The 23,155-nt window shown below is 41.6% G+C and overlaps 4 protein-coding genes across 5 annotated transcripts; 3 read left to right on the top strand and 1 right to left on the bottom strand.

Moving 5' to 3' along the window:
* Window positions 1–23: 23 nt before the first annotated feature.
* On the bottom strand, window positions 24–3,364 carry LOC133926185 (hypersensitive-induced response protein 4-like). Its single transcript, XM_062371977.1, has 5 exons — window positions 3,010–3,364; window positions 2,226–2,346; window positions 2,050–2,141; window positions 942–1,038; window positions 24–676 (listed from the first exon to the last, which is right to left on the bottom strand). The coding sequence occupies exons 1-5, from the start codon at window positions 3,202–3,204 to the stop codon at window positions 315–317; spliced, it is 867 nt and encodes a 288-aa protein (XP_062227961.1). The 5' UTR covers window positions 3,205–3,364; the 3' UTR covers window positions 24–314.
* Window positions 3,365–11,313: 7,949 nt separating this feature from the next.
* On the top strand, window positions 11,314–12,247 carry LOC133926186 (uncharacterized). The gene is made up of 2 exons (XM_062371978.1): window positions 11,314–11,832; window positions 12,022–12,247. The coding sequence occupies exons 1-2, from the start codon at window positions 11,466–11,468 to the stop codon at window positions 12,132–12,134; spliced, it is 480 nt and encodes a 159-aa protein (XP_062227962.1). The 5' UTR covers window positions 11,314–11,465; the 3' UTR covers window positions 12,135–12,247.
* A 2,813-nt stretch (window positions 12,248–15,060) lies between these two features.
* On the top strand, window positions 15,061–18,482 carry LOC133926188 (protein cornichon homolog 1). 2 transcript variants are annotated; one of them, XM_062371979.1, is made up of 5 exons: window positions 15,061–15,411; window positions 15,982–16,163; window positions 17,799–17,921; window positions 18,018–18,101; window positions 18,194–18,482. In XM_062371979.1, exons 1-4 carry the CDS (start codon window positions 15,346–15,348, stop codon window positions 18,052–18,054), a joined length of 408 nt encoding a protein of 135 aa, XP_062227963.1. In that variant the 5' UTR covers window positions 15,061–15,345; the 3' UTR covers window positions 18,055–18,101; window positions 18,194–18,482. The 2 variants fall into 2 exon arrangements, 1 of the variants encoding a protein (XP_062227963.1); XR_009911062.1 differs by having other exon boundaries at window positions 15,065–15,411; window positions 18,018–18,106.
* A 1,468-nt stretch (window positions 18,483–19,950) lies between these two features.
* On the top strand, window positions 19,951–22,715 carry LOC133926189 (ATP-dependent Clp protease proteolytic subunit-related protein 2, chloroplastic). The gene is made up of 9 exons (XM_062371980.1): window positions 19,951–20,101; window positions 20,178–20,224; window positions 20,307–20,379; window positions 20,882–21,002; window positions 21,087–21,224; window positions 21,544–21,660; window positions 21,748–21,816; window positions 21,906–22,001; window positions 22,315–22,715. Exons 1-9 carry the CDS (start codon window positions 20,022–20,024, stop codon window positions 22,462–22,464), a joined length of 891 nt encoding a protein of 296 aa, XP_062227964.1. The 5' UTR covers window positions 19,951–20,021; the 3' UTR covers window positions 22,465–22,715.
* Window positions 22,716–23,155: the final 440 nt, after the last annotated feature.

Raw genomic sequence — 23,155 nt, forward strand, 5'->3', positions numbered from 1 at the left:
CTGCTAGCAACAAGCATGCCAAATTACACGACCTTAACTCTTCACAAGTTTTCCAAACGTGATACTTAGTTTCAGTTTATGCAGCGAAAAATCAAAATACGAATACGCCCACCAACTTATACAAATCAACATAGCTTCTACAGCTGAAATGAACATGCCGTGTCATTAGGTTATACACAAATTCATCTGCAGTAGTTTTATGACCCTAAATAACTCCAGATGCGCAACCGAAAGTCTTTAGCACCCGTTATTCACCACTAACAATCTAATATAAACAGAAGCACCCCTAACCGTGTACCGTGGAGAACAGTGATTTACACATTGCCGCTTGATGCTTGCATCATGCCGTTCCGGACTTGCTCGCTGATATCCTTCACATGCCCTGGGCCGTGAGGTATAAACACCGTTGTGTTCTTCGAGCCATCCCCAAGCTCCTTGATGGTGTCGAAGTATTGCGTGACCATGATCAGATCCATGACTTCTTTCGCACTGGTGCCTGATACTGAGTGCGAGAAGTTCATGATGTTCTCTCTGAGGCCATCAGTTATTGCCTGCCGTTGTTTGGCAATGCCTACACCAGAGAGATATTTTGCCTCTGCTTCTGCTTCCGCTTTCTTCACCAAAAAAATCTTCTCTGCTTCTCCTTTGTAGACACTCGCAAGCTGAAGCCTTTGGGCTGTGAAAAGGAGTTGACCAGTAATGTGAGCACAATGTAAATGACAGAAAGTGGTACTTAGAGGCAGACTTTGCTACTACAAACATCAGATGGAAATTAAAAAGAAGCAAAAGATAGCATAAAATCACCAGAACTATACAAGAGCATAGTAGAAACAGTACTAGCAAGTTTTAACTTCAATAAATCACTGCAGAATTCAGTAAACATTTTCCGAGCTGTATAACCTGGATGCAGTACTCTACATGTATTCAAAACAGCATAATACCTGCATTTATGTCGTTCATTGCTCTACGCACAGCAGCGTCAGGGATGATATCAACCATGAGAATGTGCTCAATGCTGTAGCCATAATCTGCCATCACCTGGACAACAGCTAGAATTTATTGAATTGCCAGGAAAGATATAGAACAGCAGTATGCAGCCGAGCATACAAGGAGAGGTGGAATATAATATTACTCTCTCAAGAGATGGTTTAACCAGAACTAATTTAAATTGGAAATAATGCAGAGGTAACAATGTTTCGAGAATAAAGCTAGACATTACCAACCAAACATAGGGTATGCAACAGATAACAATTCATAAACCAGACAAGGTTCTGGTTTTATCAGAAACAAAATATCAATCACCATCTAAGGTAAGTAACTAAGCATGTCAGTTTTCTGAGAAAGAAACATTGCTAGAAAACAATATCAACAAAGTTCCTTCAAATAGTATTGTGAAACTATCCTTTTTTTTAGTAGGCACATTAAATCCATATCGAAAAAATAAAAAGGATTAGGGACAACAAAACAGCATGTTCAGGATGCACTGTAAGCATACACATAGGGGCAACGAAAGTGGTCACAAAACAGATTGCTGACTAAAAGTAGTCTTCGTACAATGACTGAAATCCATGAAATGATGCACCATCAATGTGAGTACATGTAAACAGGCAAAACAAAAAATAATGATCGGATGTAACACTGCAGTTATACATGTGCAGAACCAAGAATTCAGGTCAGGGCCCGTTTGGTAGAGCTCTCCAACCTCCTGATTCTGTGGTGCAAGTGATTATATGGTAGAAGTAGATTCTGTAGTGAAAGTGATTCTGTTTGTGAAATCGTTTGGTATGTTAGTGGTGGAAGTGATTCCTGAGAGAAGATTGTGTTGAAATTGAGGAGAATCAGCCGGGAATCGGTGGAAGCTAGATTTTTCGGCTCCCACCTCGTAATACAAAACGTGGGAGTGATTCTCTCTGATTCTGTCGCGGAATCGATTCTGCGGCAGGGCGTTTGGTAGCGCTCCCATCGATTCTGGGGCGGAATCAGCTCCCAGAGCTCTACCAAACGACCCCTCAATCCCAGACTCCTAGTAGAATCAGGATTATGGATTACCTTTTCAAGCTCCTCAAGTACAGATTTGGCCACATCATTCTTTTGCTCGAAAAGATCATCCAGATTTATTCTTGGAACTAGGGCTCGAACCACTAATTTTCAGGAAAAAAGGTGTCCACTTAGACTTTAGAGAAACAGTATTAAAAACAATAAAAAGCTCAGTATTAATGATTTACCATCAAAGACATAGGCCTGAATTTGCTGTTGGGGATTCTGCAACTCATAGAACGCATCATCAGCATTTTCCTTGACAACTCGATATTGGATTGTGCAGATCAGCTGGACAAAGACATTATCCTGCAGGGGAAAGGGTATCATCACTTGTTCCAGCAAGAAACAAGCAAGACGTAGCAGCAACAAATGTTTCACTTGGTTTGCAAGCACTATAGCTGGCCCATCACACGGTTGGCATATGTGTTAACAGTATCCTTATGGCCATGCTGCCAAATCAAGCAAGAATAGGTACACTCCACTGCAAACCCAATTGGACTACACAAACATCCTAGGCTCACTGCTCGGGTAATGCCGATCGACAATGTTCTTCCAATATCCCACACTAACCTACTGTCTACCACTACCTCACATTCTCACAAACCATGTAAAGGCAATTCCATCTCCCTTCGTTTCTGCAACCAAAACTAGCATCCCAATCCCAGCATGGTGCAATCTCGTATGGCCCCCAACAAACTCGTTAATTTACGAAACTAGCATCTGGAATAACTGATCGGAACCTGACGGTGGGGAAACAATTCTTCACCGAGCACAGGTGGATTGCAGGACTGAACCCCGAACCTGAATCAATCTATCGAACACAGACAAGCGAGATCGAACAGGTGGGTTGCAGGACTGAACCCCCAACCTGGATCAATCTATCGAGCACAAACAAGCGAGATATGGAAAGTAATCAACATAACGCGCGAGCGAGAGGGGAGGGCCAGGCAGACGAGGGAGGGAACAAACCTTGGTCTTGGTCTCGACGCGGACGTCGAGGGACTGGACGCGGGTGGTGAGCGTTCCCGCGACGCACTCGCCCGCGAAGGGGTTGAAGAAGTGCAGGCCCGGCTCGGCGAGGCGGATGAATCGGCCCCACTTCTCCACCACCGCCACGTTCGCCTGGTCGACGCACCCGCAAAAATAGAAGAACGCGCTCACCATCCTCCAAGGCGTGCGGCTCCGGCTCCGGCGGCGGCGGATTTGGCTCTGCCCTCGAACGTCGGCGGCGCGTGGAGCTGGGGATTCGATTCCGCTGCAGCACCGCTCTTTCTCGTCGCGTTTCCCCTCCCTCGATCTGACGTGGAGATGGGCTGCCGTCGACTTTGTGTTGTGCTGTAATATTATGCGCGATCTGACGTGGGTGGCCTGCTGGCCGTCGGATTGGGACTCGGAAAGGAAAGCGGTTCGTTTGTTTCGTGGCTAAGTTAAACGGTATAATATATTAGTCAAATTTCACTATAATTGCATGGATTAGAGTGGCCTAGGATTGCGACGACTATGAAACCGAATCTAACAAACACGAGTTATTTCTCGTACGGCCTCTTCTCCTACTTTTCTCTTATCTAATAAAAATCTTTAAAATTTAAATAATTTATCTATTTTTACTATTTATTCTTATCATCTAACATTACAGTCTCATTAAACGGATATGAAATTAATTTTATTAATAAAAATAAATTAATTAATTGAGAGGGATTAGCTAATAATATCCTCCTTCTTTTTAATCTCATCTTAAATCAAACTAAGACATTGCTCTTGATTCATTTAGCTACAATATCATAACGCATCTACATCTCCATACTTTAAGTTTATGTTTGATATTATCGTGTCCAATATTTATATTTTCGTTACAACATAAAGACATTAAACTAAATTTATTGTAATTGCATGGATTAGCGTGACCTAGGATCGCGACAACTATGAAACCGAATTGGATATGAATTTGTAATCTTGATTACTCGATTGGCAGGATGGGTGGTGTTTACACGTGAGTCTTATTTCTCGTCATCCACATCTAGTAGCACAGCACATCGTAATTGTTATACAAATCCAACGAGCATAAAACTATAAATTGATATACTTTTAAGTAAAGAAATAATAATCATAGGCTCTATTTTGACTTAATTAACCTCATAAGAAACAATTAAAATGGGATGTGTTCTAATAAACTCGACGAGTTCTCTAGTGTTTTAAATCCTGAATTTTTTATCGAATGAATCTCATTATGGTATAATTCTGTTATGTATTTTAATGGATTGTTTATACTCCTATTCAATTAGGCTGGTTTTGTATTGATTGCTTTTCTTTTCACTTGGAACCCAATTGTTTGGCCATGGCTTCCCTTGCTGACATCATAGAGACGGAGTGCATGTTGATATTTGACTGACCTTATCAAGGCCTGATCTCTCAATTCTTCAAGGAAATTGATGCAGTCTGCTCGTCGTAAAATCTGGCCTTGTTTTGAAAAAGCTTCTACTCATAGAGATCTTATATCGAGTTCACAGGAAAAAATAACTTTTGTTCCATACACTAGAAAGCAGTCTCTCTAGTGGTCCGACTGGCGGTGGTTCAATCAGCTCATAGAACCGAAGGAAGTTCTTGGAACCCAAGCCTTAGAGTACTTTGAGAGTCTGTCAATGACTCGGGCCTTTATTCCTTGTAGTATGATATCATTAGCTTTTCTTTATCTGATCATCAATCTGCGGATGAGCTATAGAAGGAAAACAGACTTCGATTCTCAGTTCTCACAATATTTCTGCAAAGTGTTGCTAGTGAAAGATTCTCAGTCAGCACTCGGAGCACAGCTGCTGTCGGATCCAGATTACATTCATTCCTGGTTCTCCGTAGCGACTATTGTGCACGTACCGTGAATCATCTTTTGCGCTGAACCATTGCTGCTGTTGCTCTTATGTCACCCTATCTTCTGGTTATTTTCATCCATCGAGGAAGAACAGAAGAAGAACGGGACTTGGTGAACGATGTGCTTGGCTGGGAACATTGGCAAGTGCCATGCCCCCTTCTCAGATCCCAGATGAGGTGGTTCAGCTTCGAAGCGCCAACCATCTACCGATTGCCGTGCTTAGAAACCTTGAAGCACCTCTGCATGTTGCAATGAAATAAGCCTTGCTAGCCAGGGCAGGAAAAAGGACGGAAGATGAAGTTGTTGCAATGGCATGGTTGCTCAAGTTGTGAAATGCATGCTCTGCGAGGTATGCTGTGGGGAGAAAACCGACCGACGGTGAGACTAACACAAGGGGACTTCAACGGTGGAGACATGAAGATGGCGAGACTAGCACAAGGGAGTTCAGTTGCGGTTTGTGAGGGTTTTTAGACTTTTTTTTATGAACTGGTAAGAGATATGTCTGTTATATTAAGGTCTTGTTTGTTTGTGTTTATGTTGATTTCTGCTTCTCATAAGTCGGAAGCTAAAACAAGTAACCTGTTTTTTCTAACTTGTTGGTTTCTGACTATGATTTCTAAGAAGCAAAAGTAGTCGTTACTATTATAGAAGTTAAAAAATCAGAAACATATTTTTAGAGAAATCGTAGCTCATAGAAACCCAAATAAACCGAGCCTAATAAGAAGAAGAGCTCGACGAGCTGAAAGCATGATTAATTAAAAAATCAAGAAAAAACTGTAAAATATAGTGGGCTAAGAATTTAACTAAATTAGAGAGTTTTAGACTCGTGGATATATCTTCTTGTACAGTAACAATAAATTGTTCGGAGCGTATTTTTTATCTATACTTTTATAAAATGTACGAGTTATGGTAGAAATATATTTAGGGCAAAGATTATCTTCATTCCTCCTTTTAAAAATACATTTAATATTATATTAATTATCTTTTATATCTAGACGTCTAATATTTATCTTTCATATATTCTAAAAATACATTCAATCTCTTGTTATTTATCTTCTATACCTAGATGTCTAATACTTACTTTTCATACATTAATATACCTAAATTGATTTCATATGCGTAAAACACGTGTGCAATTGCTAGTCATAAAAAAAATGTAGTGTCTAGAAAACATTTTCCCTTTCATTGACACGATTGCATTTGAATTTATGCTTGTACTGATGATATCACGCAGTTTAGGAGTACATATAGTACTTGTTTGTTTCCGCTCATTTTAGTGCCGAAAGAAATAAAAAAATACTAAATGGTAGTCAAAGGTAATCGGGCTCGGAAAGCACCCCATTTCATCAAGGTAGTTACTAAACCCTGCTATTTCCTGCCTCGAATGGCCATTCTTGCTAAGAACAGGTAATTCAGCGAGTCGACTTTAGAAAATTTAAAACCGGTTACGGCCATTCAGTACATGAAGAAATGAACTATTATGGAAGTTTACCAGGATATTTCCTACTACCGTTTGCCCACTAGCTATGAATTTTGTTTAAAGTAAAAAAAAGGAAATGTTTGTTTCATGTAATTGTGCCATCCGAGAACAAAATAGATCGCAGCACAAGGACAATACTGATGTAACCTGCTACCTGGTGATCATTTTGGTGCACTAAATTTTAATCCCAACAATCACATGACAAACAGAAGAGTGGTAGTAAAACCTTATCTAGTCCAAAATCTTTGCGGTTTTTTCGTCTATATTACAAAATGTGAAGGATGTCAAAGGGAGTGAGTAATAGATTCCATCAAAATACATAACAAAAGTGCTACTTCCATCGAGGGAAAAGGGTATTTGTTCAAAAAAAGAAAAAGAAAAAATTATGTAGATACTATTACAAAATAACTATATTGAAAAATATCATTGACTATAAGGATGACATATGTACTGAGATCACATGCCATAGAGATACCGATGTTATTTTTCAACTTAGTGATATTTGCAATTGTATTTTCCAAATTCACCAAAAAACAAAGTTTGGAAGAGGGTAGGCACAGAGTCGGTTGGATTGAGGGGAAAATATGGGCTAGGCCGCTGAAGGGTGCGTATAACATGGAGCTTCAAACTTTTGGCTCAATATCGTACAACCGTGTGAAAACAAGCAAAAAAAAATAGATTTCTTTCGATTACAAGGTCTTCCACACATGTGCACACACCACTATCCACGCACACCACATTCACGCACTCACGAGTGAACACATATCACATGTCTATAAATAAAACCGCAGAAGCACTCACGTATGTGTAAATCATAGACACTAAGATTTAAACCTTGATGTGTGTAATCGTACCCTCACTCCTCTACTACCACACTAAAACCATCCACAATGTGTGCCTCGAGTAGAGCTTGAAGAGGAGAGAGAGTATCCGGGCTACGCTCCAAACAGTGCAGCCTCCGATGAACATGCCAAAGAAATTAGGAGCGATGCAGCTTCGCGTGCTGATGCCCGCTGTAGCATCTAGGCCCCTAAGTAAGTGGTAAGTGTTTCGATGATTAATGACAATCGTATCATTGTGACTAATTTGTATGTTTTGAAATGAATCAAAATTCTTTAGTTCACAATGATTGAATGGGTTTTCTTGGTCCCTTATGAAATTCTATTGGTCGATCAAATGGCATTTGCGTCAAAATTAAGGATCTTCTAGTTCTAAGTGTCACAAGGTGATGAAAGACAATTAGAGTAGACATAAGTCTCTTTTTGTCTTTTGACCGTACTAAAAGGGGGTTAAGTGTTGTAGCTTGACCTAGTTGAGTCTAGATATAGTTGGATGCACACTTACAAAATTCTAGCACTAGGTAGCTCAAAGAAGCCCATGGGTGAGAAATTGAGAAGTTAGAACTCAAAGTGGATTGAATTGGACAAGTTTCAGAAAGTTTGTTCTCACTAGACTGTCCGGTGTGAGAAGGATTATACTCACCGGACTATTTGTCTTCTCTGTGAAGATTTTCAAATGAACTCACTGGATTGTCTGGTGATAGAAGGAATTTTGCACCAGAGTATTTAACAGAAGAGTCATTTTTCAAAGAAATTTGAAGTTACATGTACCGCATTGTCCGATGATCTGGAGGACGCATACATCGGACTATTTAATAGAATGACTGTTTTTCGGAGAAAATCAGAGTTGAACTGACCGGATTGTCCGGTGACTTAAAAGAGTTATCACCGGACTATTTAACAGAAGCTTGATATTTTCGGAGGAATTGGATTATAACTCATCAGACTTTCCAGTGATGCTATGTGGAAGAACACCGAAACATTTTGCAACAGCTATTGACAACAGTCAAATCAGCTTGTGGAAAAAGTAAGCGCACTGGATTGTCCGGTGTTAACAGAGGCGTGTGCACCGGATCATCCGGTGTTCACAGAAAAGTGAGTGGTTGGACAAGGGCTAGATTTGGACCTCTAGCCTATATATACTCCATCACTTAATTTCATTCGTCTCTCTTGCAACCCAGAAGCATTCATACACAGTGTGTATCATCTAGAGGTAAGGGAGAGCATTTGAGGTGATTTGCAAGTTCTTAATTGAAGATTAAGGACTACATTAGTGCTTCAAGAGTAGTGAGTGTGCATCTAGCTGTTGTTTAGGTTTGATATGGATCAAGTGAACCAGTTAGTTTGTTACTTTTGGTGGTTGGCAACTGCTAGCCGGTCGTGGAGATTGGAGATGTTCTCGGTGAGCTCTTGAAGATCTTGTGGGAGCTCCAGAAAGTTCGTGTACTTGGTTTGATGCCCGCCAATCTGGAGATGGAAAAGTGGCAATCACTAGTGAGTACTTGAGTCTTGGTGACTCAAGGGGGAGCGACATCCTTGTGTGGATGTTCCAACAAGGATTAGTGGAGAGTGCCAACTCTTCGATACCTCAGGAAAAACTCGGTGTCCCCTTTCCTTACTCTTGTTACATTCCGCATTTTACTTCTAATATTTCCTTCATGTAAGTTTTAATTTTGTGCTTTACTTATGTTCTATATGCTTGCATGTTTGTGCTTATCATTCTAGCTTGCTAGGTCGTCTAGTTGCTTTTATTCATTCTAGGTTAAGGTTGCTCTTTGTTCTAGAAATCGGTAGTTGGTTTAGTTTTTTATTAGTGCTCTATTTACCCCCTTTAGGGCTATTAGATCTTTCACCCGCTAATTAAAAAAATGCTTTGACGTGCAAGCCTGCTCCACTCCAACCATAAGGGCATCTCAAATGGTTAGAGCTAGCCCTAGCTCTTAGATGAGAGCATATTTACTTGCTCCTCTTGCAGGCCACACCTCAATATGTGAGGTATGAAAAATTGTGAACAACAGGACCCGCATAAAATTTTGAGAAATATGCTTTCTCATTTAAGAGTTAGCACTAGCTCTAACCATTAGAGATGCCCTAAGAGCACATTCAATTGACTCCTAAATCTTGCTCCCGATATTTTCATATAGAAAGCCTTTTTAAAAAATTCCTTCTCTATTTCTCTACGCGCTCCAACCGACTCTCTAAATCTCGCTTCATAAATTCTATTAAAAGAATTTAAAAGAATAATATTACATTAAACGATAAAAATACATATAAATAGACCATTACAAAGAAACTCACTTTTTTCACTATATAACCTAGGACTAGAAATAATTTTAGAAATTAATTCATTGCATAAGCAGAATATTAGTGAATTTTACTAGATTTTTGAGAATTTATTTGAGGTTCTAGTCATTTTTAGAATTTTAGTTTAAATTCTATATATGTTTTTGAGTGAATCCAATTAAAATGAGTTACATATAGATTGTGATATATATAAAAAGTACTAGGATTTTTAAGCAATAGAGAAATACTGTTTTAAATAGAGAAGATAAAAAGAGAATTTAGAGCTATCAAATACTGTTCACATAGGTCCACGTGTCATCGTCTGTTCGTTTGTCCCTTCGCGATAGCGATGTGGTGAGCGAACGAACGAAATAGCGAGCCACGTATCGATTCCGTTGGAGCTTTTTTTCGTCCGCTCGCCAAAGTTGGAGATAGCCAGCGGTATACGATCTGGTTGGAGTTGCTACAACACCGCCGCTTGCAGGCCACAGCTCCACTCGGTTCACGTTTTTTTCGTTTGATGGGGCCCACGAAGGGGGAAAGAATTTGCGCTACACGCTGAGTAAAAAGGAACCAAGCATCACAGCCAATAAAAAATTCAGGCATCGGCTACACTGTCACTGTGGAAGGCCTAAGAGGTGGTCGGTCACAAAAAATTGGAATTGCCAGGAGCGCACGCTGCAGGACGTCACCGCGACGCACCTACACGTACGCACAATTGCGCATGGTGTTGACCTGTTGGATGTCGAGTGGAAAACCGAACTCCGCTGCTCGGCAAAAGAGCCTTGCCCATCCTACCAGCTTTGGACGGCGGCACGAGCAGGTCAAGTCAGTCCACGGCAGATTCGAGAAATCGGTGCCGACCTGAAGGAAAAAAGGAAGAAGGCGGTTAGGCACACACCGAACGAGTCGAAGAGGACAGCGCCCGGGCGGCGCGGCGCCTCCCCCGGCTCCGCACAACACTTGAAGCGGACACGCGCCCGCGCCCAGGGCCTTCGTGGCAGCCCCCGCGCCCCTTCGCAACGGACAGCGATCCTCTGCAGGAGAGAAGGCAATGCAATTTACTGTAGCAGTTGAAACAGTAAAATGTAATATGTGAGTAGATGACCAATGATTTACAGTAGTACTGTAGATAAAATACTGCAGCGACAGTATTCCGTTATACTGTAGCGACGATTTCTACTGTTCATCAGTTACTGTAGCACCTGATCTGATCCGTTGATTTTTGATCTGATGGTTGAAAAGGGGCCTTAATGCATTTTACTGTGTCTCTCTGCAGTTCTGCAGAGGATCCAAATCGCTTCGCAACACCACCGCCTTCTCGCGCCCCCCGCACACCATTCCTGGTCTCCGCTCTGTGGCCCCTCCCGGTGCAAGAAATAATTACTTATGTCTAATACCTGATAGTCTATATAATCAATAAATTTTTATTTTTACTGTTTTAAAAATACGTAGTGGTTCTTATTTCGCTCGTACGTGATCAAGCCCTATTGCAACTATGAGATCTAATTGTTGAATTTCATGTCAAGCTAATACCTTATAGGAAGCATGATCTACCGCTCTATTCCTTTAATTCTTTGCTACATCATCTATTTATCATATGTGGCTGTCTAATGAAGACATTTTACAGCATGGAGCTGGTTAATCAATCAATCGCGATGCTTAAGCTACCTTAGTATACCTCATCCCATCAAAGCATGCAGAGTCCATAACTCAATTGGCCACGAACACAGCAGCATTTGTTCGCCTGCAGCTAGCCTGCCCGGCCACGTGGATTGTATGCATCAGCAGCGTGCCTAACTATAACAATATCTCTGTGCCGGCAACGTATCTTCGCCCATATCTGTATCTCCCCGGCCGTCTCTGTCCGCTCTCACATCTCCCACCACCGCCGCCGCCGCGCACGCGCACGCTCATCACGATCGATCGCATCTCGGACGCCCACTAAAACCAGCCCGCCATGCCGAGCGGCTCCACCCACGCGCTGGCTCTGGCGCCGACGACGACGCACCGGGGAGGGGAGCCAGAGCACCCGGCCCACTGCCTCCTGCTGGAGCGCATGGCGCCGCTACGCCTGGCGGGGGCCGCGGGCGCGACGACGACGTCGTCGGGCAGGCGGCTCACGCGGCTGCTGGTGAACGTGACGGTGGACCGGAGCCTGTGGCCCGTCCACCTCGTGCTGGGCGCCGACGCCACCGTGGCCGACCTCGTCCGTGCCGCCGTCGCCGCGTACGTGCGCGAGGGGCGCAGGCCGCCGCTCCCCGCCGGCGCCGGAGGCGACGCGGCGGACGGGTTCGAGCTGCATTTCTCCAAGTATTCACTCGAGAGTACGTGCACAAGTTTAGCTTGCACGAGCTTATTACTAGCCTTCATCTTTTCTCAAGTTTCATTCCATCACAAAGTTACTATTGCTTCTCCAAATATCATGCATGGTCATGGATTGACAAGAGAGATGATCTCGGCTTATGCTGAGTTATTAAACGTTTTTTATTTACGACTGATCGATCTTTGGTCAGGTTTGAGGCCCGAGGAGAAGGTGCTGGATCTGGGGTCTCGCAACTTCTTCCTCTGCGCGCGGAGATCTTCTGCTGCTGCCTGTTCATTTGATCGAGCACATGCGTCACCGTAGTAGATTAGTATGTATGGTTAAGTTAATCCGGTCAAGGCATCCTGATTTGCGTTTTAAAATTTAAGCTTGTAGAGAATGGACGGATGATATGTTTTCATGTGATTTCTCCTCTACTTCTAGCTTTTCATAGGAAGTGATAAGATTCTGCGCTGCACAGGCGATGCCGCCGCCATCATATAGGCCGGCCTCGCCGGCTCGGCTCGGGCCGCCGCGCCTGAGAAACTCTCCGCCGTGCCAACGTCGACACCCCTTGCACGCCACGACCATTTTTGCTCTCTGACGTTCATGACTCCTTCGCAATCTCGGCGGCGCGGGAGTTAACTGCACTCCCGAGGACGTCATGCCCGACCCAGGCGGGTATTCCAAGGAAGCCGATGACGGAAGTAAATTATTGAGACCGGTTTTCACGGAAAAACTTCATCTCTACCTGACATGTGTCATCTACTTTTCTCACATATATTTAATCAGACCGTTAGATACAGAACAAACAGCGTGGATCAGGATCTCACGAAGACCTTTTTGTAGAGGATCTTATATAATTTTCTTCCACCAATGACCACCCGAACACAGCTATTATGGGTGTGATTTTTTTTCCTTACGATGTGTTGCTCGTATACATCATATACTTAGGTTAAAAAAAGAGAAATTTTACAGTGGTCTAAAATTAATATGAGTCATTTATTTTTAGAGTCCAACGGTCCAGATTAATCAGGATACTATTCATTTCTCATCGGTAGTATATGTAGTATATGTGAATAGTATGATAGTATTAGAGTTATTTTAGGAAGAAAAATACGTGGTATGAAAGTAATTAACTGCAGTTATATGTCTCTAAATTGAGTAATATTTTATTGCCGTTTTAACATTTTAATCTGCATTCGGTATGAGAGTTCATTTGCTACCCATCGACTAGGGTTAGCGACCCGACGTTTGCGGCGTCGATCTTTCTATTAGTAAAAGCATGGTGGGTAATTTTAATAAAATTATTATAATTACCAAAATATCTAATTATATGGATCGTCGGATTAGATTTATACTACCTCATACCTCTAGGTAGTATGGACCACCGTAAAAGAGCTCTAAAAGAAAAGTAAGTTGACCGGAGTTATGTTTGTTGAAATAAAGAATATTTAGTTGGTTATATTTGTCTTAACAGTCTGAGCTGAGTTTCTGTTTAGTTGACTGAATTTGAGCTCGTATGAGCAGATGCAAAATTGATATTCTGATTGGTTGCTCGTATTAATATGATTTTGTGACACTAATAAGTGAGGTTTGTCTACATGAGCGGATGCAGCAATATGTATCCATCGAGTCATACTGCAAACGTATATTTGCATCCGCACGAGCTAAGATTCACTTATGCAGGCAACAATCACCCCCTATGGGTATGTTTGGTTTCGACCGATGAGCGCTGATGGTGGCACCTATTGGATAAAATAGTACTTTTAGATTTAATTTAATTTAATTCTTAATATTATATAACAAGAATAGATACAAATAATCAATATCACCTAGGTTTTGACTAGCTCCGACGAGTCTAGATTAGATTCGACTATCACTAGAATAGGGCTCGACTAGCTCGAACGAGCCTCGGCTAGATACTCGAGCAGGATTTCGAATATGTATTTAATACAGATTGTAATGTACGTAACCGATGGCGACGTGAGATAGAGATATCTCCGTGATGTTGAAGCAGTAGACGATGACGAATATGATGAAATAGTCGAAGTAGATTGCCATGATGTAGAGGAAGCATATCGTGAGCGCTTCCAAAAAACTTTATTTGTCCTCTCCTGGTGCAGGATCCCAAGAGCGATGGGTTTTGGAGACCAGTTCTCTCGTTCAGGTGCACGCCGGCGTGGTGGGATGGAGTAGACTACGTGTGACGGCACAATAGAGAGAAAATAACAAACCCTTAATTGTGTATATGCTTTGTCGCGACGTCTAACATATATATAGAAAGAATCAAGCGGTCGAGATGCACCATGATTGGACTCTGTTACACAACACAATCGGACTTTTAATCGACACGATTTCCATATATTTATCTATTTATCCACGCAGCAACATAATAACACTACAAAAGAAAGCCACACCTGGACCCTATTTCGGTGAATCATTCATGCACGTACCGTGCGCCCGCGCCCCCTCCCCGGCGAGCGAGTACGTGTGTGTGTTCTGCTAGTCCTCTTATCCATCTATGCTAAGTGTAGGAAGAAGAGAATACATTTTAAGTTGATCTTTCTTCACCTTCACTAATAAGGTGGGACTAAAAGATATACATCAACTTCTATATAGTTACGCATTTGAGATTTATTTAAAATTACACAAATATAATGGGCTAAATCCATGTATTCTAACAACACCTAATGTAACGGGTGCCTGTTCACCCATATCCAAGTGACGGCTGCGGAAATTTCAGTAGGTCGTATGAGCGTATGTCTTATCATGATCATTTATTTGTATTGAGATTCGTGTTAGATGATTAGATAAAAAAATCATAAAATATGTTAGATAATCAACGACTAGGTAAGTATTAAGTGAAAGGATGAACCATCAATATAGCACGTGTGTTCACACATTTGCGTGAAGTTGCTTTTTCCTCCAAGTAACCCGGATCTACCGTTTTCAACTTGAGCAGAAATATTGTAGCAACAAGAAAGCCTCAAATTCTCGGTGTCGTGTTTTCTTTTTAACCGGACCTATTTGTCTTTAGAATGAATATGATAGATCTGTTGATCCATCCTAATTCAACATAATAAACCAACTAGATAATATGAACCAAATTAAATGAGTAAGATGAATAGACTAAATATGTTATACGTCCATAAAAATATACGAAGTTGTATTTCCTAAACACATGCTCTAAGGTAAATCCGCCCCTGGACAATTGTGCCTCGGCCTTTGGATAATGAAAATTCTTTCCCAGCTCAAAAAAGAGAGAGAAAAACACGCATCTCACTGACTCGCTCGCCGGTCGCCTCCTCTCCTCGCGGTCCAGCTCACCGCGGCTGTTCGTTTCCAACTCTCCATTTCTCGAAACCAAAAAGTAAAAACCGCTCCCGACCACCTCGCCGGCGGCCGCAGGGGCGCCACGGTGTCCGGGTAGGGTTCCGGCGACACTTCCCCGAGAGAGAGAGAGAGAGAGAGAGAGAGAGAGAGAGAGAGAGAGCTGATTCGCCGGCCGGAGGGCCAGGTTGTCGGGGGAGAGATGGTGTTCGTGTGGCTCACCGCGTTCTTCCTCGTCGTCGCGCTCATCGTGCTCGTCATCTATCAGGTGAGAGCTTCCGCTCCCCCTGCATATCCTCTCACAAGCGCGCGCGCGCGGGCTCTCCGGGACCTCGACGCGATCTTGCCCCTGGCCTCTTCCCACGAAATTTAGGCGACTGTCGGAAGGAGAGGGTTGCGGATTTACATGCCATGTCAGTCGAATTTTCCTGTAGCTGGGGGGTTTAGGGCGACTCGATAATTTCAAATTTGTGTGCTTTGATGCGTCTATTTGGCTAGTGGAGAAGGGCCGAAGGTACTGGTTGCGATGCTGCGTTCTAGTGCCGGTGTTGGTTAGTGGTTGATGTGCGAGATCTGTGCTGAATCTCGAGATCTCCGATATATATTTTTCTGATTTTACGTCGTTTACGTTGTCGATTGTGACCTCTGATGGGAATTTACTCCAGGCTCACACTCAACAAGTTTTCTAGCCTTACAGTTGTCAATACCTTGATGGTCATTCATCCTTATTCCTTACTCATCGTTAGCTTTTGGATGGGTTTTCCTCATGTTTTAGCCGATAAACACACTCAGCCTGAAACTGTTCCTGATGATTTAGTTCTTCAATTTCTCTTTGCAGTTGATGTGCTTGGCAGATCTGGAGTTTGACTATATCAACCCGTTTGATTCATCCTCTCGAATAAATAAAGTGGTTATGCCAGAATTTGTATTACAAGCACTTTTGAGTGTGTTGTTCCTCTTATCCGGGCACTGGGCAATGTTCTTGCTTTCTGTCCCAATGGTGTACTATAATTATACACTGTAGGTGCCTCTTGTCTCGTATCTACCTTTTAAAACAGCTGATATGATCCTGTAGGCTTTAACAAACAGTTGATTCAACATTGCTGCTAAATTATCAATCTAACATGGACAGAGTACACATACAAGAGACAACTGAAACTTGGAAAATGTACTGTCCTGATTATGTCTCAATACCGAGAACCAAAAGAAAACGTGGAAATGGGTGCTATGGAATGATTTAACTATTTTTGTGCTGTTGGATCACAATTTTTAGATTGAAATAATCATATGTTAATGCTTGTGTCTTCTGCTTCTAACTCTATACTTTTACACATGACATACTGAAGACGGTTCCATGATTCAGGGTATATAGCAGTTTTTTTCTTTAATATTTTGCTAACCCAAATGCTACTCATATATGCTTGCTAATTAGCTTGAATTGCTACACAACTTTTTAGTCTCTTGTCAGCTCTGATAAGAGAACATGCACATTTCAATATGAGTGTTATACATAGGGCCATACTTTTATGTAGTTGATAAATTCTTCACTTCTGTGGGTGCTTTGTTTCATGTTACCCTGTTTTTTTTTATTTTATTTTATTAAACTTCTGTTGCTGTGCTTAGTAAGTGATCTTATGAACTGTCAAATATGTGCCTACCTAGTTTTAGTTGAACAGTCGAGTTGGTAATGCTAGCACTTCTATATATGTTATGTTTTGATAGGAATATCTAAAACATATTTAACTAACAACCTATAAACATCGCGCAATTGGGTGGAATCACAAACATCTGCAAAACCATCATGTTCTGTAGGCCTGCAGAAAGCACCAATTGTATCCTAACCAAAAGTAGAATTCATCATCTCAGAAGAAAATAATACCTCTTCTGCAGCCAACCTAAGGTCACTATCTGTACCCTTCTCAATTTTTGCTATCTATACTCATATATGCTATGTGACCTTGGAGGTACTAGAATGAAATTATGCAGCTAATTTATATTTTTTTCAACCAAATGACCATATGACTAATACCGGATATAGATAGCAATCAATATGGCACAGCTGTACAAATGCCGTTGTTAGCGAATATCAGAATTACAGTGGGAAATAGCTAACATGGAACTTTCTAGGAGTTATAATTTCGCTGGTTTTCCCAATAAAACTGTAGTCAAAACATTCCTTGTCTTTTTGGTTGTTTTCATGTTTAAGAAAGGAACAAGAGTGACAGACATGAGCTAAGGTTTCCAAAACTAATGCCATTAGATTTCTGTTGCCGGTGGTTGATGCTAAACCTTATCAGTTGGCAACATAGAACTGGGTGGATACCTTTCTGCTTTTGTCTGCTTTAGGTTATACCTTACCTTTGTGGACTTCTCAAGCTTTGATGATTCCTTTTTCATTCCCCCAGCCACAAAAAGATGGGAAAAAACAATAGCCACAAAAACAGGGTACCATGTCAGTTATTACAAACATTTGCTATAGTTTCTGTAATTTATCCTTGAAAGTTGCTGTTTATTTCAAAAGAACCTTTTCTGGTTGTTCAGACTGGTAACCATCCATTGTGTTATTGGGTATTAAACTACTTGAAACATGCAATGACCTAGCTTGTTTGCAGCACTGGTCGTGAATAAGTTTATATGTTTTTCTGGCTTTTACAGGTACCAACGGCGACAACATCTGGTAGATGTGACAGAAATATTTAATCAACTTGGTCGGGAAAAGAAGCGCCGTCTCTTTAAGATAATTAGTCTCATTGTTCTCCTATTCTTGTCCTTGTTCTGGTAAAAGAATAATGGATATCTTGATTATTTGTTAGTTACTGCAAGTCTGAAACTAGCAAATGGGAAAATAATTGAAACTTGTGTTTTTGTCTTCAGGATGATCTGGAGTGTATTATCGGAGGAGGACGAGTAGGCTGATGAAAAACCCTGCCGTAGCTCATTCTGGCCTTGCAATCATTAGTTAGGTAACACCACACAAGATTCCTCATGGCAGACTAAACATTATGTCATAATTCATATAACTGATTTTTGAATCTGCTGGTTTGATGTAGGTCATCTGGATCAGTGAGGCAGAAGGATAACATATGCCCCCAAAAGCAAGATTGGCATGTCGAGCTGTTTGTTGTTTCGATTTAGTGAAGTTCAGAAGCTCCTATGTTGTAGCGCGCACCATGTAAATCATGAGCCACTCCCGCTATTTGTTGAATTGAATTGTGCATCAGTTCTCACGGGGCAAAAGAAATGGTTCCACCGAATTATGCTGAGTTGTCTTGCACTGCGGGAAGCCTGCAATTATTTTTTGTTTTAACCCGAGTTGTTCGTTCAAATCTTTTGTTTTAACCCGAGTTCTTCTTTCAAATCTTTTGTTCTCATGATGTCATCTATAGTTGTCAGTTAGAAGTGCGTTTGCTGGTTCCGTTGCTGCCACTCGGGTTTCCAGTGCATTTGCTGGTTCAGTCTTCTAGATGCGGCTCATCACCCGTGTCCCTGGCACTGCTTTTGTGGTCGAGTCGAACTTATAAAACTTAGGTGTGACGGGGTGCCGTATGGACTGTATATGCAGGGAGGTAGATAGAGTAAAATTATATTTGTTGAAAAGAAAAGTGTTTAATTGTTTGTATATATTTAGTTGATTGAATCTGATGTTGTATGAGTGGATTTAAGAGTTGATATTATGATTAGTTGTTTGTACGAAGGTGATTTTGTGATAATGATAAATGAGTTTATTTGCATGAGCGGATTAAAAAACTTGCATTCGTCGGGTCAATTTACAGACGTATATTTGTATCCGAACTAAGCTAGAACAGTATATATAGGTAACTAAACATGTTTCTCCTCGAGATTATACGTAGCTGTCAAGTTAGCATTTATTTATACGGACAACTAATCACCCTGTACGGTGGCTAGAACAGTGTTGAGATGAAATTATATGATTGTACGGTGCCTATCCGTTGTTGCCCGCTGCCTGATGAGTTCCATTTGCATGTACACTAGCAAGAACCCAAAGAAGGAGAAAGCCGAACCTTGTCACAGAAGTTCAGACACAGGCAGACAGCATCCAAACTTGCCATAGAAGCATGGAGCTGGTTGGTAGACTGTACAAATTTGTTGTAGTTAAATTTAGCCAGTTTTGGATAAAGGGCCAAAGAACAGCTCGAATGTTGGATGTGATGATCAATTCCCATGTAATCACATTGCGGTGTTATGTACTCACTTTCTCAACAGCTGAAATGATCGAATTCAGCACAAACATCTCATGTAACAGTTTTTGTGAAGCTGTCGAAATTGCATATGCGGGAGTTTGGAAGAGAGCTATTACTCTAGAAAATTTTAAGATTTAATTCAAATTTGACTGATCGCTGTGAACTTGGGTGACATCCCCATGATCCAAACAGGCTATTACATTTGTTACATGCAAATTTTACCGGAAACGAAGTGACTCCTGAAATTCAGGAGCCAAAATGGGAAGCAGACCCAGTTGGAACGTAGGAACTTCTAGACTTCTTGTAACGTTACGGAAATTGAATTCCTTGGAATAAATTTATATACAATTCTCATGCTTAACTATATACTGTGATTCGAGTAGAGAAGTGATTTCAGTGCGGAAAAAAAAAGCCGTATAGCCAACCTATTAATATGAGTGACATCATAATCAAAATGTTAATATTTTCAGTGGTAAATCAACAATTTATTTGGTAATGCTCAAACGTTCTCTCTCTGGCCACGCCATCAAAATCAGTTTATTCTTCCGGGCCAGCATCCACGGTGACCGCGCGACGCACGAATCTCGACGCACGCCGCGCCTGCATCTTCTCCCTCCTCGTTATCCACTCGGTCACTCACACCCCCCTTCCCCCGACCACTTCGCCGCCCGCTCCAATGGCGCTGTCCCCGGCGGCGCCGGCCAACTCCTCCTGCTTCCACCCCCGCGCCGCCGCCAGCCCACCCTCCTCTCTCAGGTCGGACACCTCCTCCCCGTTCCTTATCCCTCAAACCCTAAACCCTACCCCGCTGACTGTTCTTTTTCTCTTGCAGCGTGGGCACCAGGGTTTTCGTCGGGCTCAGGGCGCAGACCAAGCTCGGTGAGCAATAGCTGATGAAACTTGTTAAATTTGTGCTGGTTTCATCTTCTGTGTTTGACTTTGGCTTTCGGGTTGAGGGCAGGTTCGTCGGAGTCGTCGTGCCCGAATGTCAGCGCTGGGTTCTACACCGCCGTCAACCGAAGGATCTCTCTGGGGTACGTACGGTCCGATCCATATGCATAGGCACGGGGTCCTTCGTTGCTTGGGGTGCGCGCGCGTTTTCTGGGTGAATTCATACCTTGGTAGGATGTGATACTATTACTATGCCATTGTTAAAGTTTGTTGCTCTCCATTTCGGGTTGTGGTTATGCTTGCTGCAGTGCATTATTGGCTGTAGAATTTGCATGGAAATACTTGTATCTATATTAGTACGCAAGCAATGCTTTGGATCACATTGAGTAGCCGTTGACATGGTAAACCTTTCAAGTCCCATGGCGATTGAGAATATTGAAAGGATCTTATGCTTGTTTACTGCTTAAGATGAAAGCTTACATCAGTTAGGGATCAAATAAATTCTTCATCATTTTTTCTGTTCTAACAAGATGTCATAATCATAGATTTGTTAGCATTTGAGATAGCCAAAGAAGCATAATGTTGCTGATGTGGTTTGTTGGACACATTTGACATTCGATTATACTGCAAATTTATCCTTGATAGGTTGTCGAACAAGAGGGCTACCAGAGCCCGCATTTCGATGATGCCTATTGGTACTCCACGAGTGCCTTACAGAACACCTGGTGAAGGAACTTGGCAATGGCTTGACATATGGAATGCTCTGGTAATACTTAATAACATTAATTATATGCTTCCTCGAGCTGATTTTCGATGTGCATGGATGACCAATTGAATTATCTATGTGCAGTATCGTGAACGGATTATCTTCATTGGGGACAATATAGATGAAGAATTCAGCAACCAAGTGTTGGCAAGCATGCTGTATCTTGATAGCATTGATAATACAAAGAAGATACTTCTATACATTAATGGACCAGGAGGAGATGTAAGAACCTTATAATACCATACTTCTACTTATTTTAGTTGTCTTTTTTATGTTAGGATTATCTTTTTTAGAAAAAAAAATTGGGCCATGATTCTGTGGCGTGCAAGCAACATTATCATCTAAGAAGTTGAAAATCAAAGTGTTTGTCCAAAATTTATCTCAAAAGCATAAAATTTGAATACCTGAGCTAACTCATGTTACAAATATTTTATCTTGATGCTTCAAATATTCAAAATAGGTGATCAAGAATCCATCAAAATCAGGTTACTCTGAGCTAACTCATGTTACATTCTAATCTGACTCGTCCCTGGTGTTGCAGCTTACGCCGTGTATGGCATTATATGATACCATGCTAAGCCTAAAAAGTCCTATTGGTACGCACTGCTTGGGTTTTGCATTCAACTTGGCAGGATTTATTCTTGCAGCTGGTGAAAAGGTATTACTAAATATTGACTTCCTTTTGGGGCCTATGTGGCTTGAGTATGCTCAAGCATAACACATATCTCTGTTCTGTTTTGTCAAGGGTTCCCGTACTGGCATGCCTCTATGCCGGATTTCACTTCAGTCACCTGCTGGAGCAGCTCGAGGCCAGGTTTGTAATCTTAACAGAAGCTGATCGGTTTAATATGTTGAAATGACTGCATCTTGCAGTCTATTGATTTATTATACCTTTCTCTGCAGGCTGATGATATAGAAAATGAAGCAAATGAGCTTATTCGTATCAAGAACTATCTTTATGGCAAGCTCGCAGGGCACACAGGTCATCCTGTCGAAAAGGCAAGAATATCGATTGCATGAACCTTTTTTTCTTCTCATTATCTCCTTTTAATTCAGTGTGCTAAAGCAAGTTTTTTTGTGTGTCCTGTACTCATTGGTGGTGCATAATGGTTTTCTTTGCTCTGGTTTGTTGTATTTCATTTTGAGGTCCAAAATCTGATGCAAAAACCATGTCGTATGCTACTGTACCATCTTTACAACATCCTATAGAGGATAATGTTTTTGTGTCTTTCAACCTATGATTAGATAAAGTTGTCTTTTGCAATTTTAGTCCTAAGCGCCCCTTTCATCTCAAGGGTTTACTTGTTTGCAGATTCATGAGGACCTAGCTAGGGTGAAGCGCTTCGATGCTGAAGGGGCTCTCGAATATGGGATTATTGACCGTATTATTAGGCCTTCCCGGATCAAGAAAGAGGGGTCCACTGGTGAAAGGAAGGATCGTCGAAATCTGGGACTTGGCTAATAGATGCTATGCTATTGTATCAAAGTTATGCATGTTGGACTGCACTATCCCAAACTTCAATTTACAGTCTCGGATTCTAGGAGTTACTTCTACATAAAAAGATAAGCAAGCAGACTAGCCTAAGTGAAATGTAGCAGTTCCATTTCATGATATGTATCGAGAAATGCAGCACGTGCTGTACTTTTGTGCGAGAATGTTCCTGTTTGAGAACAATGTACTGTCTGAAATTTTGCACAAAGTTGTCTGCAGTATCTAGTATGCTTTTGCTAACTGCCAGTATCATATTGCTGCATTTGTTAGTGAGCACAGAGCAAAGAAAAAGATCAAAGGGCACTAGATTCTAGGCGTCTCGTGCACCACATTTGTAATATCAGGTGCCCATGTTTTGGACTAGGAACTACAATCAGGAGTCCTCTTTTCTAGTCTGTATGGTTGTTTCGATACTTATATCAGGTGCCCATGTTCTGTACCAGGAGCATGTTTGCTATATCGTCATAACAGTTTGAAGGACCATTGGGAGAAGAAGGTAGCTTTCAATGGAGCAACACTGGTGGTGACAAGCTACCGTGCATCCTGTACATAAACGTGCAGAATGCTTCTTCAGAGAAAAAAACAAATGCTCTGAGAAGGATGCTGATTGGTTGGCGAAGAATGTTACTAGGAGGTCCAAATACGCCAACACGTTGCACTC

This window comes from Phragmites australis, chromosome 8 (assembly GCF_958298935.1).
Source record: "Phragmites australis chromosome 8, lpPhrAust1.1, whole genome shotgun sequence".
Taxonomy (NCBI): domain Eukaryota; kingdom Viridiplantae; phylum Streptophyta; class Magnoliopsida; order Poales; family Poaceae; genus Phragmites; species Phragmites australis.

Bases quoted from the DNA above. Each gene is read 5' to 3' on its own strand.
- LOC133926189 (XM_062371980.1), top strand. From the start codon at position 20,022: ATGGCGCTGTCCCCGGCGGCGCCGGCCAACTCCTCCTGCTTCCACCCC. The intron at 20,102-20,177 runs GTCGGACACCTC...TTTCTCTTGCAG, and splicing joins AGCCCACCCTCCTCTCTCAG to CGTGGGCACCAGGGTTTTCG. The intron at 21,225-21,543 runs GTAAGAACCTTA...CTGGTGTTGCAG, and splicing joins TTAATGGACCAGGAGGAGAT to CTTACGCCGTGTATGGCATT.
- LOC133926188 (XM_062371979.1), top strand. From the start codon at position 15,346: ATGGTGTTCGTGTGGCTCACCGCGTTCTTCCTCGTCGTCGCGCTCATC. The intron at 15,412-15,981 runs GTGAGAGCTTCC...TTCTCTTTGCAG, and splicing joins TCGTGCTCGTCATCTATCAG to TTGATGTGCTTGGCAGATCT. The intron at 16,164-17,798 runs GTAGGTGCCTCT...TGGCTTTTACAG, and splicing joins GTGTACTATAATTATACACT to GTACCAACGGCGACAACATC.
- LOC133926186 (XM_062371978.1), top strand. From the start codon at position 11,466: ATGCCGAGCGGCTCCACCCACGCGCTGGCTCTGGCGCCGACGACGACG. The intron at 11,833-12,021 runs GTACGTGCACAA...ATCTTTGGTCAG, and splicing joins CTCCAAGTATTCACTCGAGA to GTTTGAGGCCCGAGGAGAAG.
- LOC133926185 (XM_062371977.1), bottom strand. From the start codon at position 3,204: ATGGTGAGCGCGTTCTTCTATTTTTGCGGGTGCGTCGACCAGGCGAAC. The intron at 2,347-3,009 runs GTTTGTTCCCTC...TTTCCCCTGCAG, and splicing joins GCGTCGAGACCAAGACCAAG to GATAATGTCTTTGTCCAGCT. The intron at 1,039-2,049 runs GTAATCCATAAT...GCTGTTGTCCAG, and splicing joins TACTTGAGGAGCTTGAAAAG to GTGATGGCAGATTATGGCTA.